Source organism: Cupressus sempervirens, chromosome 3 (assembly GCF_028749045.1).
Source record: "Cupressus sempervirens isolate cs-2001-9-10 chromosome 3, ASM2874904v1, whole genome shotgun sequence".
NCBI classification, from domain to species: Eukaryota; Viridiplantae; Streptophyta; class Pinopsida; order Cupressales; family Cupressaceae; genus Cupressus; species Cupressus sempervirens.
Genome location: NC_143120.1, coordinates 707,214,968 through 707,228,908, shown reverse-complemented (window position 1 = coordinate 707,228,908; position 13,941 = coordinate 707,214,968). Strand labels below are relative to the sequence as shown.

The window sequence follows — 13,941 nt, the reverse complement described above, 5'->3', positions numbered from 1 at the left end:
ATTCAACTAGTTCAATTTATACATATTCTTAACACTTGGTCATAATTTTTACTTCTTTTATTTATTATCTTGGATTGAATTTAAATAGCAAGGTATTGAACTGATTTAGTTATCTAAGTGAATGATGATCTTAGATAGTGCAAGTTTATATTTAAGTTGAAGTAAGATTTAGGATCTAGTTTAATTGGAAAGAGTTTCTTATGGTAAAGCATGAATCTATGTGGTGCTAGATCACTAAAATGTTTATAAAAGGTACTATAACTAATTCTTCGAATCTAAAAAAAAATATTTTAAAATTGAATAACACCAAACTAATTATTATAAAAAGGTTCAAAGATAAATATTTGTTCTTTTTATTTTACAAAAATGAAAGAAACATCTAAAGCTCCTATTCCACGTCGTACTACTATAAGAAGAGTAATCATAAAAGATCTAAATTACAACATCATCAGCTTAATAAGATTTATATATTGTAATCAGCAGCATAAATAATTAGGTGCTTACGAATGGTTATTGAAAGTTCCTAGTAGCTCCGAAAGGCAATTTACTCACATGAGTCCTTTATTGTAATATCTATAGAGCCGCTAGATGAACAAATTCAATGTAAGGAGCTTGAAGGCCAAGTTGGTCAAATTTGACCAAACCATTCAACGTAAAGACCTTGGAAGCCATGTCGGTCAAATTTAACTAATTCAAATTTGCAGGGAAGTCTTATCATTCAAATCCAAAGACCTACTTTCACATTACTCAACTAGATCAACCTAGATTAGGTGAAGGAAACATCCAAGAAAAGTATTATAATGGCCCCTTAAAAAAACAAGCATAGTAGATTCCCACATATTATTCTAATTTCTTCCTATTATCTTGACTCCTTAAAAAGAAACATGGTAGAGTCCCAAGATAAAACTTTTCCTTTCTTTGATTAATCATTTAAATTTATTTTTGAAGACCAATTCATCTATTATGTTTGTTAGACATTGTGAAATAAAACTATGAATATCGGTAGGCAACTTAAAAAGATTATGTCTTTCTACGAGTAAGAGAAGGTTCATACAATTCTTTTGAATTTTAATACATGGTTTGAATTCCAAATTATTTACTCTACTTAGTCTATATAATTATAATTAAATAATGTATAAAACAACAATAGTTACACTTTGAAATAATATTCATAATATATAAAAGAAAATAATTTAAATTTAAATTTAAAAATTATTCAATTTAATAGATTAGATATATATTAATTTTATCAATATTTAAAAGTCAATATGTGAGACAAATTGTCTTTATTGACAAAATAATCAAAATTAAGACTACTGTCAATGGGTGCTTAGTCTATTGGTAAAGTTGAAAGGTTCTTAATGAGCCTACCAAAGATTAGTCTTCTTGAGTGTAAGACTCCAACATTCAAACAGATGTTCAGTTGGGATGAGCTAAAGCTCATGCTCGGAATATCTAAAACAAATTTGTGGATGTGAACCCTCCATTAAATTTTTTTTAAAAAACTACAATTATATACTTCGAGTGTATGCATAAAGAACACTCAATACATGGCACCCACAAAAAATAAATCAAGATGGTGATGATGATGAGAAAGGAAAGGTTTTTTGAGTGAGTCTAAGTGCCAACTTTCACTTAAATTAATTGATTTAACTCAAAGTAGTTAGAAGGAAATATCAAAGAATAGTATTATCTTGACCCTTGCAAAAATATGTTGGAATTTGAGAAAAATTGAAAATTGAAAATTATTATTTGAATAATCACTTCACTTTAGTATCATTTATGAAGCACAATTTTAAAAATGTCGAGGAAAAGAAACCTGACATGAGCATCTACAATACGGTTGGATAGAATATTGCATAAACAACAATTGAATAGTGCTTTCACCATTGGTGCAAGCAATATTGAATCAAAAGAATATACTACAACAAATTTTATGTTTTAATGTGATTAATTTTTTTAAGAGCAAGCTTTTGAAGAATTTTCCTTCTTTTCATGAGTAGCTATAGCTTCCCATGCACTAATATTATTTATCTCTTCTATTGAATTTGGCCAATCGATATCTATTGCATCCTTTATTTCATTTTCTAATTCTTCTATACCAATCTCTTCATACAAGTCATGGAATTTTGGTACTACATCTAATGGAAGAGATATTGGATCCAATATTTGAACTGCATTCCATAGAATATTTAACACATGTGTCGATGCTTCCATGTAGTCATTGGTCATGAGAGAAACCTCCTCACCATATCTATGAGAAAGCATAGAGACAATATATTAAATTTGACAAAAATATATTATTTGTGTTTATTTATCAAGAAATGAAATTATAAAGAGAATAGAGATTACCTAATAAACATTAGTGAAGTTATCACACTAGCGAAGTTTTTAAATACTTCTTTTGTTCCAAGTTTTAACGCAGCAATAAGTTTACCTGCTCAAGTGTAAAAAATTATTAAATATCATAAAAATTTTATAAAATATAATATCCATAAGAAAAAATTTAAAACAGATTTTTTTTTCTACATTTAAATGGTACTGATATTTTTTTTTTAAAAATTGATTAGTAACACTATCATATTTTTTTATGATAGGAAACAAATAGAAGTTATTTCTATCATCAAAACTCAAAAGTATGAAATATTAATTCATAAAAAAATATAAATTTCCATAGATGTCCTTAACATTGTAATTAATTTTCATTCAATTAATATATAAAATTAAGACATTATCTTTTTGCTAGAAAAAATGTATAACCGTAATTAACTCATAAAAATTAATAAAAAATGAATAATAAAAATAATATAATATAATATAATTTGGCAATAAATAAGATAGTTTTAAAATAAAATAAATAAAAGAATTCTTAAATTTAAAATGGTGATATTATTGTATTTGGGTCTTTTTTTTGTAAAAAGATTGTGAATTTGTGTCTAAGTAGAAACTAGGTGGTGGTACACAACTAGATGGGTCTACAAGAGTTTCATGTATCCAAATGAATTGAAGGTGGAACAAAATCAAGCCTTGAATTTCTTCTTCTCAAGGGGCTTTCAAGGCATCGTGGAAAGAAATTCCAGTTCGATTTTAGATTTGATGCTTGTGGTCTACAAGCTCATTGTGAGAGCCTCAAGAACCTTATTCTTGACTCATTTGTTGTTAAAGAATATTGATTTTTCCACTCTATTGGTTAACAAGGTAATTAATAAAATTGAGATTCTTAACTTAACCTAAGTTTATAGTAGCATTCCATGGAGGTACCTTCCTATAAAAATTTAGAGGGCAATGCTAAGATTTTTAGGATTTTTTTATAGTTCAAGAGTTCCATGAATTTTGTAGCGTAGTTAATCTTGAAATTTAATTTTTTGAATAAAGGTCACAATCCACCATAAGTCATTGAATTCAAATTTGTTCAAGACCTCAAGATTGAATTGAAACTGATTCAAGAGTTCAAGGGAGAAAGAATGGGAAAGAAAACCCCCTGCCCTTTCCCAAATATATATAATAATTCTAAAACAGGGAAGCCAATACATAAACCAGGCCACAAGATCCTAATGAATCAAGCACACTACAAGAAATGCATAAGGGAAGCTTGGAAGTGAGTCAAAAATAGATGCATCATGTCAATAATAGTTGATATTAACTATAATAGTTAATGCTCAAGACAAGTGACCCATTCATTCATCTTAAGTGAAATGCTTTAACAATTATATCAATTAGCAAATTTTGTTGTTGTAGCGATTCACACCCCATGTAATAAATTTTGCATTAGGTAAAGGTGAAAATTGGCTAGTGTAACGATCATAGAACTTTGTAATCCCTCTGTTGGAAGTGTGAGGAAGAAAAAACACCAAGATCAAGTTAGAAAAAGTTCAAATAGTTTAAACATCACACACTAAGGCTTGATTCCTATGCTAAAAGTGTTAAATAGTCAAAGTTGACTTATTTTTTCAAGCTTAATTTCTTCCTTAGTGTGTGATTGTAATAACCCCAATAGGTTATAACTTCTTCAAACACCAAAAATCTTTATACTTTAGTTGTTTGACATTTCGTCAAACACTTTGCAAGAAAGCTTTGATACCACTGTAATAACCCTCCTCAAATCTGCCCTCAAAAATGGTGATGAAAGCTCAAGGAATTTCATCAAACAATTCACATGCAAGGGACGTATGACTAATATAGTATTTCAGCTAGTTTCAAATGACTTTTTCTTCAATTTGCATCAATGAGAATCTTGTGCTAGAAGACTACAATGGACTACACAATGACCTAACATGAGTGTGCTACTAATTTTGACAATATTCAGTGCATATATATGAGCTAAGCATGAGAAATGAACACCTACAGCCAACTGACATTTTTACAAGCAGTTGGTATGCAAACTAACTAGCTGATAAATAATGATATTAAAATTCTTAAATGACACCAGCAACTATTGTCTTCTTAATTGCAATGAAAAAATACAATGCTCATGAAATATGGCCAAGACTTTGGCATTTACATGGATTACAAAATGATAATGCTGGTATAATGCACACTTACAGCTCTGAAAGTTTATAACACCCTAAAAAACAATACCAACAAAAGAACCTGGTTGTAGATGGTTGTAATAATTTCCTTCAATGCTGCCCCTTCTGCTTTTCTTTTTACGAACTGCTTTTTTGGCCTACTTTTTCAGCTTGTTTTTTCGGACTGATTTTTCGTACCCGCTTTTTCAGCCTGCTTTTTTGGTTCCACTTTTTCGGACTGCTTTTTCGACTGCTTTTTTGGATCTACTTTTTGGACTGCTTTTGCAGACTGCTTTTTCGACTCTGCTTTTTCGTATCCGCTTTTTCAGCCTGCTTTTTCAGTTCTGCTTTTTTGGACTGCAACTATGTTGAATCTCAAGACTATATCTTTCAATGGCATCAAGATTTCCAGCTTGAAGGAATTTTTTCCTCCAAACTATTGAGACATAATCTCCAGAAAATTTCTCAATTTCTTTGATATTTCCAAGCCTACTAAAAAGAAGCTCTTCCCTTTCTTCTATAGTGTTCTCACAAGAGCTCCATCCTTCATTTTCTCAATGTGGGATAAAACATAACTCCCTTTATGTAATTTATGTCTTCAATGTGTTATAAAATAAAGGGGACTCTTTTAATTTAAATATTTCCCACAAACTATAGTCTATGCATTAATAAAGTTAAATATTTAAATTTAACTTTATAAAATAGCTTTATCAATGCAAAACAAATCTTATCAATGATAAACAAGTCTTCTTACCAATTTTAAACAATTACCATCGACATACCGCTGCCACTGGATGTCCAACCATGACCAAGATGACTTACTATAAATAGTAAGTATGCCCAAAGTTGCCTCAAAACCCCTCAAAAAGACCTGCAACTGAAACTATCTAGGCCAAATGGCCTCTAAGCCCCTTTAATGTCTTGGTTAGCCTACGGGACTGTGGGGAAATAGGCTAATGACAACATCATGCTATGAATGCTAACAAGGGGACATTACAGTCCGCCCTTCCCAAAATTGCTTGTCCCCAAGCAATGGCCGAACAACAACCCAATCAATCCACCTGGATCCCAAATGTAGTCATGAACTATATTGCTGTTAGTCAACATAGGCTCCTGCAACAACCTGTGAAAATTAACCAAGAGGAATCCATAAATGAATCATGAATCACGGTGCAACTAAACTCCAAATCCACTACTGCCATAGTCAGGAACTCACGAGGCACAAACTCTCAAAATATTAGACCCCGAGTAGATTAGATCACCCAAATTGTCAACATAATAAACACCATCCACACAACCCACCGTGTTATGTGGAATGCACACTCCAACTCTACTACAATAGTGACCACTCCCACATGAAACTGTACCAAATACACAGAATCCACACACTGTACATCTGTTGCAGTTAACACAACTCTGCAGATTACTGACCACCGTCTCATAACCATAACACCCATGCACTACTGATGGTGAATAGTCATTACACGGTAGATAGCAAAAATGAGAGCCCAGTCCAAACCTGTCTGCCATCAACTCTTCAACACATGGATCAAAAGCAAACTGATGAACATATCCTTTAGTATAATGCCGATAAAAAGAACCAATCTGAGTCAAAGACTCATCTTGCAAACGTGATATGACCAACTGTGACTGTTATCAGCTAAGTTAGAGGATGATATAGCCAAGAGTGCAGAATCAACAACAACATCACTAGTCTCTAAGCCCTCCAAGTCAAACATATCACAATGCTCAGCTGGAGCACCCAACTCAATTGAACCTGCCTCCAGTGGAAATGGACCAAATATGCCAATAGTAGTGTCATGGACAGATATATCCTCATCTCCACTACCTCTATCAACCTCAACCATGGACATCCACGGATCACCAGACACCACGGTCTGTGATTGTACAGAATCTAGTAAAGACTGAATTTTCTCTAACTCCATGGTCACCTTAGCCAAATGAAACTGTGACTCCTCGAAAGCCAACTGTGTACTCTCAAGAATCTCAGAAGTCACCTCGAGCTACTGAGTAAGCTCACTCACCTCATCTTCCTTGGCCAATAATGCATTGTATGCTGTACTCCCCCACTCCATAAGATAATCTCTGTCGGCTACCAACTACATATAATTTTGTCCCAGAATTTGGATAGCCTCCCATAAAGAGTGGATCTCTGTCAAGGAAAGATAATTGCCTCCCTTCTCATCACTAATAGGAGAACCCCATCCATAAACTGCTAACAACTGACGAGCAGCATCGAAATGCTCGCAAGCGATAGAAATGTCTCGTTCACCAACTCTTAGCTGACTAGACACATGATTGTGCCGACTAGTCGAACTCCTATACTTTATCCCTGGTACACTGTCCAAAGGAGTAACCTCAGAATAGCTATCATCTATAATACTCAGATCCTGGGACTCTTTTGTAAACTCTGTCATATTTGAGAGACCATCAACCCATTCCAACAAGAATGGTCGACTGGATATATGAAAAATGTGTAACACAGGTGTGTAAAAACTAATTCCAGCATCAAACAAGTTGTTGGCATAGATGAGAACTACACCTTGCAAACTACTAATCAAGTCCATGATGATGCAATAGATACTACTACCAAGGAATGATAGATATCTCTGGTCAAAATGATCCCAAGTACTAAGATAAGGATCCCAACATCTAATCCATGAATGGAAACCAGCTGGCAATTCAAGTAAACTTCTCACCTGAGTAATGTGAACAATACCAACTGACTTCACGCACCTATCTACAATATTTGAATCCGAAGTGTGAATGCTAGACATACTCATATCATCATCATGTGACCCGACTGTAAAAGAAAATTGAGTCCCTGCTATACGCGCTAACTCCCGAACTGAACTCACCTCAAGACAAAGCTCGTCCATGTGTCTCTCAAAATCTTGGAGAGCCATCCGAGTACACACCAAGGAATTTTGAGTATCCTCCAGCTCATGAAAAAGCCAGTCAACCTCCTTCTCCTCCTTCTTCACTTCATCTTCCTTGATCTGTTGTAAGTCGTCACAAGAAGAACCTGTTGTGACTCCATTCTGTCTCTCCTGTAGTTGAATCATCCAAATGTGATTCCCAATCAATCCATGTATCCTGTCATGATGAGATAAAGCCATGACAATATTCTTGTCCCTTGTCTTTAGTTGGCTTGCCAAACCAAGTAAAGAGCTACTAGCCTCTATCTCATGTGAAGAAGCATCCAACTGTGCTTGATACTCATTTTCTGCAAAGTCCTGAATGCTCACTTTCTAATCAATTGTACTATCCTCAAACATGACAGTATCCTCAACTATTGTAACTTCATACAACCCAACTGTACTGGAATCACTATCTGTGTCAATCGCACAATTCAGTGTGCCTGTGATATCACCTTCTGGCTCAACCTGCACAATGTCTGTAACCCCTTCTACCTGTGAAGATTATGCAGATAAGCCATTACCTGAAGATGTGCTAATGTCTCCTTGTATTGAATTAGCATGTCTGTTAAACTCCTCATACAAGTTTTTGCCTATCATAGGGAAGGTACGATCCTTAGGCCTATCAAAATGTTCAATCAGTCTCTCCTTAAACTCCACATAGGAGGTAATGTGTGCATGACTCGTAGTGACCATACCATGATGCCACCACTCATTTGCTAACCCATCCAGGTGAATTGTTGCATACTTGATAGCTTCTTCCTCAGGCATAGGGTTCATTTGAAAATATGTGTCAATCTTTTGAACCCAATCTCTTGCTGTAGACTTCCCCGGGCCATCATAATATGGTAACTGAAGTTTCCCTACTTTCTTTCGTAGCTCATAGCTCTGGTTCCTGTCATGTCCATGTGGCATATGCTTCATCCGCACATCTATATACTCCCTAAAGGTAATTGTAGCTATAAAATCTGGACCTCCAGCTTCCCAATCTCTCCTCAACTGGTCATGTATATCAGTGATCTGGGGCTTTGGTACGGGCTGCTTTGGAGCTCTAGGAGGAAATGTTGGAACCATGGGCCTCAAACTCACTATCCTAGTTTGCTGGGGTGCATGATCGAAATTTTTCTCAACTTGTTCACCTCCATTATGTGCCCCATCCTGATTATTACCATTCTGATTATTTCCTCCAACCACATTAGCATTCAACCCCATTTGACGAGCCATCATTTGTATCATAAGCCCAAATCTCTGACTCTGTTCTTGTGCGCTTTGCTCTGCTGATTGTTGTCCCTGTGCTAAGGTGTCTAATAATTGTAAGAATCTTTCCTTTCCCTGATCTAGACCGGCATTCATTTTGTCAAACATTTTTCTCTCTATCTGGCTATTCCAAATTCCCAATAAGACCTTCAAAGGATGGCAGGACTTATAGCTCTGATACCACTGTAATAACCCCAATAGGTTATAACTTCTTCAAACACCAAAAATCTTTATACTTCAGTTGTTTGACATTTTGTCAAACACTTTGCAAGAAAGCTCTGATACCACTATAATAACCCTCCTCAAATCTGCCCTCAAAAATACTGATGAAATCTCAAGGAATTTCATCAAACAATTCACATGCAAGGGACGTATGACTGATATAGTATTTCAGCTAGTTTCAAATGACTTTTTCTTCAATTTGCATCAATGAGAATCTTGTGCTAGAAGACTACAATGGACTACACAATGACCTAACATGAGTGTGCTACTAATTTTGACAATATTCAGTGCATATATATGAGCTAAGCATGAGAAATGAACACCTATAGCCAACTGACATTTTTACAAACAGTTGGTATGCAAACTAACTAGCTAATAAATAATGATATTAAAATTCTTAAATGACACCAGCAACTATTATCTTCTTAATTGCAATGAAAAAATACAATGCTCATGAAATATGGCCAAGACTTTGGCTTTTACATGGATTACAAAATGATAATGCTGGTATAATGCACACTTACAGCTGAAAGTTTATAACACCCTAAAAAACAATACTAACAAAAGAACCTGGTTGTAGATGGCTGTAATAATTTCCTTCAATGCTGCCCCTTCTACTTTTCTTTTTACAAACTGCTTTTTTGGCCTACTTTTTCAGCCTATTTTTTTGGACTGCTTTTTCGTACCCACTTTTTCAGCGTACTTTTTCAGTTCCGCTTTTTTCGGACTTCTTTTTCAACTGCTTTTTCGGATCTAATTTTTTGACTACTTTTTCGGATCTACTTTTGCAGATTGCTTTTTCAGCTCTGCTTTTTCATATCCGCTTTTTCAACCTGCTTTTTCGATTTCGCTTTTTCGGACTGCTACTATGTTGAATCTCAAGACCATATCTTTCAATGGCGTCAAGATTTCCAACTTGAAAGGATTTTGTCCTCCAAACTATTAAGACATAATCTCTAGAAAATTTCTCAATTTCTTTGATATTTCCAAGCCTACTAAAAAGAAGCTCTTCCCTTTCTTTTATAGTGTTCTCACAAGAGCTCCATCCTTCGTTTTCTCAATGTGGGATAAAACATAACTCCCTTTATGTAATTTATGTCTCCAATGTGTTATAAAATAAAGGGGACTCTTTTAATTTAAATATTTTCCACAAACTATAGTCTATGCATTAATAAAGTTAAATATTTAAATTTAACTTTATAAAATAGCTTTATCAATGCAAAACAAATCTTATCAATGATAAACAAGTCTTCTTGCCAATTTTAAACAAGTACCATTGACATACCGCTGCCACTGGATGTCGACCCATGCCGAAGATGACTTACTATAAATAGTAAGTATGCCCAAAGTTGCCTCAAAACCCCTCAGAAAGACCTGCAACTGAAACTATCTAGGCCAAATGGCCTCTAATCCCCTTTAATGTCCTGGTTAGCCTATGGGACCGTGGGGAAATAGGCTAACGACAACATCATGCTATGAATGCTAAAAAGGGGACATTGCAGTGATGTTTAAGGGTGGTGGAAAAATCATATATAGCATACAACATATAGAGACTCAAATCCTAGAGATGAGTTCCTAGTAGACCATGGAGGAAAAAAGGGTAGGAGAAACACATTACCAAAGCAGTCAGGTAAGAACTCGATAACACCGTTCAAACCCACACAGATACCACCAACATGTTTCAAACCCTTACCTTGGGAGGAGCCATGATAACTACCAATGAAGGTAGGGGATCACCAACATAATTATGAGCTTGAGCAATGACAAGACAAGGAGGGTAGATCCCAAATGTCACCAAGAGATGGATAAATGATCTCCCCTTATACCAAATATATAGAAAATTTAGAGGTAGCGGGTTGTGATGGAGGTCAAGAGGACCAACAATTGAAATGCAATACCAAATGAAAGTGAAGGAGTAGGGTGCAATGAGCATAGGGTGGGGGGCAGTTCAATGCAAAGAGTTTCCCCAAGATTTATAGGATGCTAAACTCAATTACTTCTCCCAACTTTGCAAGGTCCCTTCAAAACACTGCAAATCTGGATAGCTTAAACATCACTCATTACGGGTTGATTCTTAGGCTAAAAGTATAGAATAGTCAAAATTGACTTACGCTTTCCACGCTTAATCTTTTCATTAGTGTGTGATGTTTAAGGGTTTCCTTGCAAACTATGTGATGTTGGTGGTAAGAACCTCACATGATCTACTAGTATTATCATCATAGACTAGTATTATCATCATAGACTATCTTACTTACGGGGTAATATCTATGGATTTTAGAAAGGAAGATAATATGAGACTTTTCTCAGTGGGACCATGTACCCACTAGTCTTGTAAATACAATGGACACCTCCAAATCCCTAATGAGAAAATTGTCATTTTAATTCTGAGATAAGAGGGGTGGAAATATTTCAATCCAAACTTAATATGTGGAGGTGGGGTAGATCTACAATAGAGGACCCATGTTCCAATGCTTCCCCTAGATTGGTTAATGAATCTACCACTATATTGGCCTCTCTATAACAATTGGAAATTTTGAATTTGAGGAAGCAAAGAAGCGAATTCCACACCTCCCCCAACACATACTGGAGCTCCCAATTGACCACTTTCTTGGTGGTGAGGGCACCAATCACAGTTTGTAACTCACACTAAATATGAATATGACCAATATTGGATGGGATTTCTTCTCTAACACTATCTAAAACAACCATAGTCTCTTCTAGATTTTTTGTACTATATGGAGTTCTAGAAAAAAATGCTTTGAGAATATGGCGTTTGCGGTCTCTAAATACAACACCTATCCCAATCTCTCAGGTTACCTTTGGAAGTGTCATTGAAATTCATTTTGACAAAGGGATCAATAGGTTTTTCCCACCTTACTAATTTCCTAATATCTACTTTGCATGCTTTATGAACTAGGGCCCCTTTGAATAGTATAATCATTTTCTGCCACTCATTTAAATTTTAATTATCTGTTGATGTATATGTAGAGAAAAGAGATTATGATCTTATGGGAAAGGCATTAACTAATTCTCAAAATAAAGACTCTATCTAAGCACACACCTTATCAACTCTCATATATTCACTCCTAAATATCCTTTTGTTCCTCCCGCCAAATTCCTTATACAACTATTGAAAGATAAATCCTCTAAAATTTTGCAAAAAAGATCCCTTATTCGACAAGGGCAAGCCAAGTAAAAAAATTAGGGAGTGGACAAGAGGGGACCTTCCCAGCTTAACTTACCCAAGGATTATTTCCAACAATTTTGACAAAACTTACACTTAACCAGAAAATGGTGAACATCTTCTTTTGTCTTTCTACATAAAACACAAGAGAAGTGATCTGTGATTCCCAGCCTTTCAAGTCTCTCACTAGCGAGTATCCTATGGTAGATAAAAAACCATTAAAAAGAATGTTCTTTGGTTATAATAACATCATGCTAACAATATTTTAATTCTCTCTTTCCATTCTAAATACCCGTCTTGATTAACGATTTGTATCCTTCTTTCACCGAGTACTTACCGCTAAGACATTTTTCCCAGATAAGTTTTTCACTCTCCATATTGAGGTTGATTATTCTTTGTTTCAAGATATGAACTAACTAGCATTTCTCACTGATTGGGATGTGGACCTCATCCAAATCCTTCCATCCAGCCAAAGAAGAACCGTCAAAATATTCTTACTTGAAAATAATTAGACACTTTTTCTCCCCATGAATGAACCAATACTTCATGAGCTATACGGAAATTCCATAATAATATTTGAAAATAACTAGACATGCTTTCTCCCGTGAATGAACCTATACATCATGAGCTATAGGGAAATTCCATAATATATGATGTTTAAGCCGTTCGTTCTTGGAACATACCTGTTGATGCTATAACATAACACTCACAAACTCATATTCCACTTCACCCTATATCGTTCAAACAGCACTCATAAAACATTAAAATTGCATCTTCAGCATAGTAATATTAGGTTTTTATGTTGTGTAAGAAAGAGTATAAGCAATTGGGTACCTACCGACAGCTATTGAAAGCTCTATAGTTGCTGCTCCGAGGGGTAATTTCCTCACAAGCTTCCTCCCCCCTTCAAAATGTAAAAGAGGAACAGTGAGCAGACCATTTGTCTTCTTTATAATTCTCGTTGCACTTGTCGTCGACCAATCCACCATCCTCAACATCTTAACAGTCCTGCGCACCGTGAAAAACAGGCAAGCGACAAAATTCTGTAAGTTATCTATAATTTTAATAAAACCAACGAATGAAAAATATATTCAAAATTCAGTAGTTATCTATACTTTTATGTGAGAAATTCTAACATTCACAATATAAACAACAATACCCTTTTAATGCTAATTTGTGGGGTAGACTGATCTTGGCTGGTTTCTGTGTGGGTTTGATGTTGGTGGCCAAATTAACCCTAACTCGATTCTGCAACTGAATAATTTTGCGGGCAAAGAGAAGGATTGCTTTTACACAACGATTTGAAGTCCTCTTTATCGGATATGCTAATATCCCCTTCACTCTCTCCTCTTCAACCATCCTCCCTCTCCCTCTCAATTCATTCAACTTTGTGCTTTTCTTGAAGAAGATGAAGGAATCCTTCTGAGTTATAGATAGTTCAGACACAATTCTTTTCTTGGACGTTTCTAAGTATTATTATAATCTGCCCCATTTCAATGTTCTTGTATTTAGTCTTGGATCCTCTTTCTAGAGGCGCTACCAAATTGAACAGCTTAGTCAACATTTACCTAGGCTCCAAGAAACACATATTGTCTACGTTAAAATATTAGACACCCTACTTATTGTGACGTGGCGAATGTATCATTGATTGAACTTCAGTGGCGTTTACGGTGGTTGGAAATGCAGCGAAGTTTCCTTTCATGGCAGAAAATGGATAGCCAGCCGGCAAAGAATGGATATCCAGCCGGCAGAATTGACTACTTTCTATTATTTATTAATTAAATTTTAAAAAAATAGTATGATGGTTTATGGATATTTAATATAATTAAAG

At 35.0% G+C, this 13,941-nt stretch overlaps 1 protein-coding gene across 1 annotated transcript; it reads right to left on the bottom strand.

The window, feature by feature from the left end:
• Positions 1-1,714: 1,714 nt before the first annotated feature.
• On the bottom strand, positions 1,715-13,659 carry LOC149568710 (uncharacterized). Its single transcript, XM_089817612.1, has 4 exons — positions 13,270-13,659; positions 12,949-13,118; positions 2,353-2,437; positions 1,715-2,254 (listed from the first exon to the last, which is right to left on the bottom strand). Exons 1-4 carry the CDS (start codon positions 13,467-13,469, stop codon positions 1,960-1,962), a joined length of 750 nt encoding a protein of 249 aa, XP_089673738.1. The 5' UTR covers positions 13,470-13,659; the 3' UTR covers positions 1,715-1,959.
• Positions 13,660-13,941: the final 282 nt, after the last annotated feature.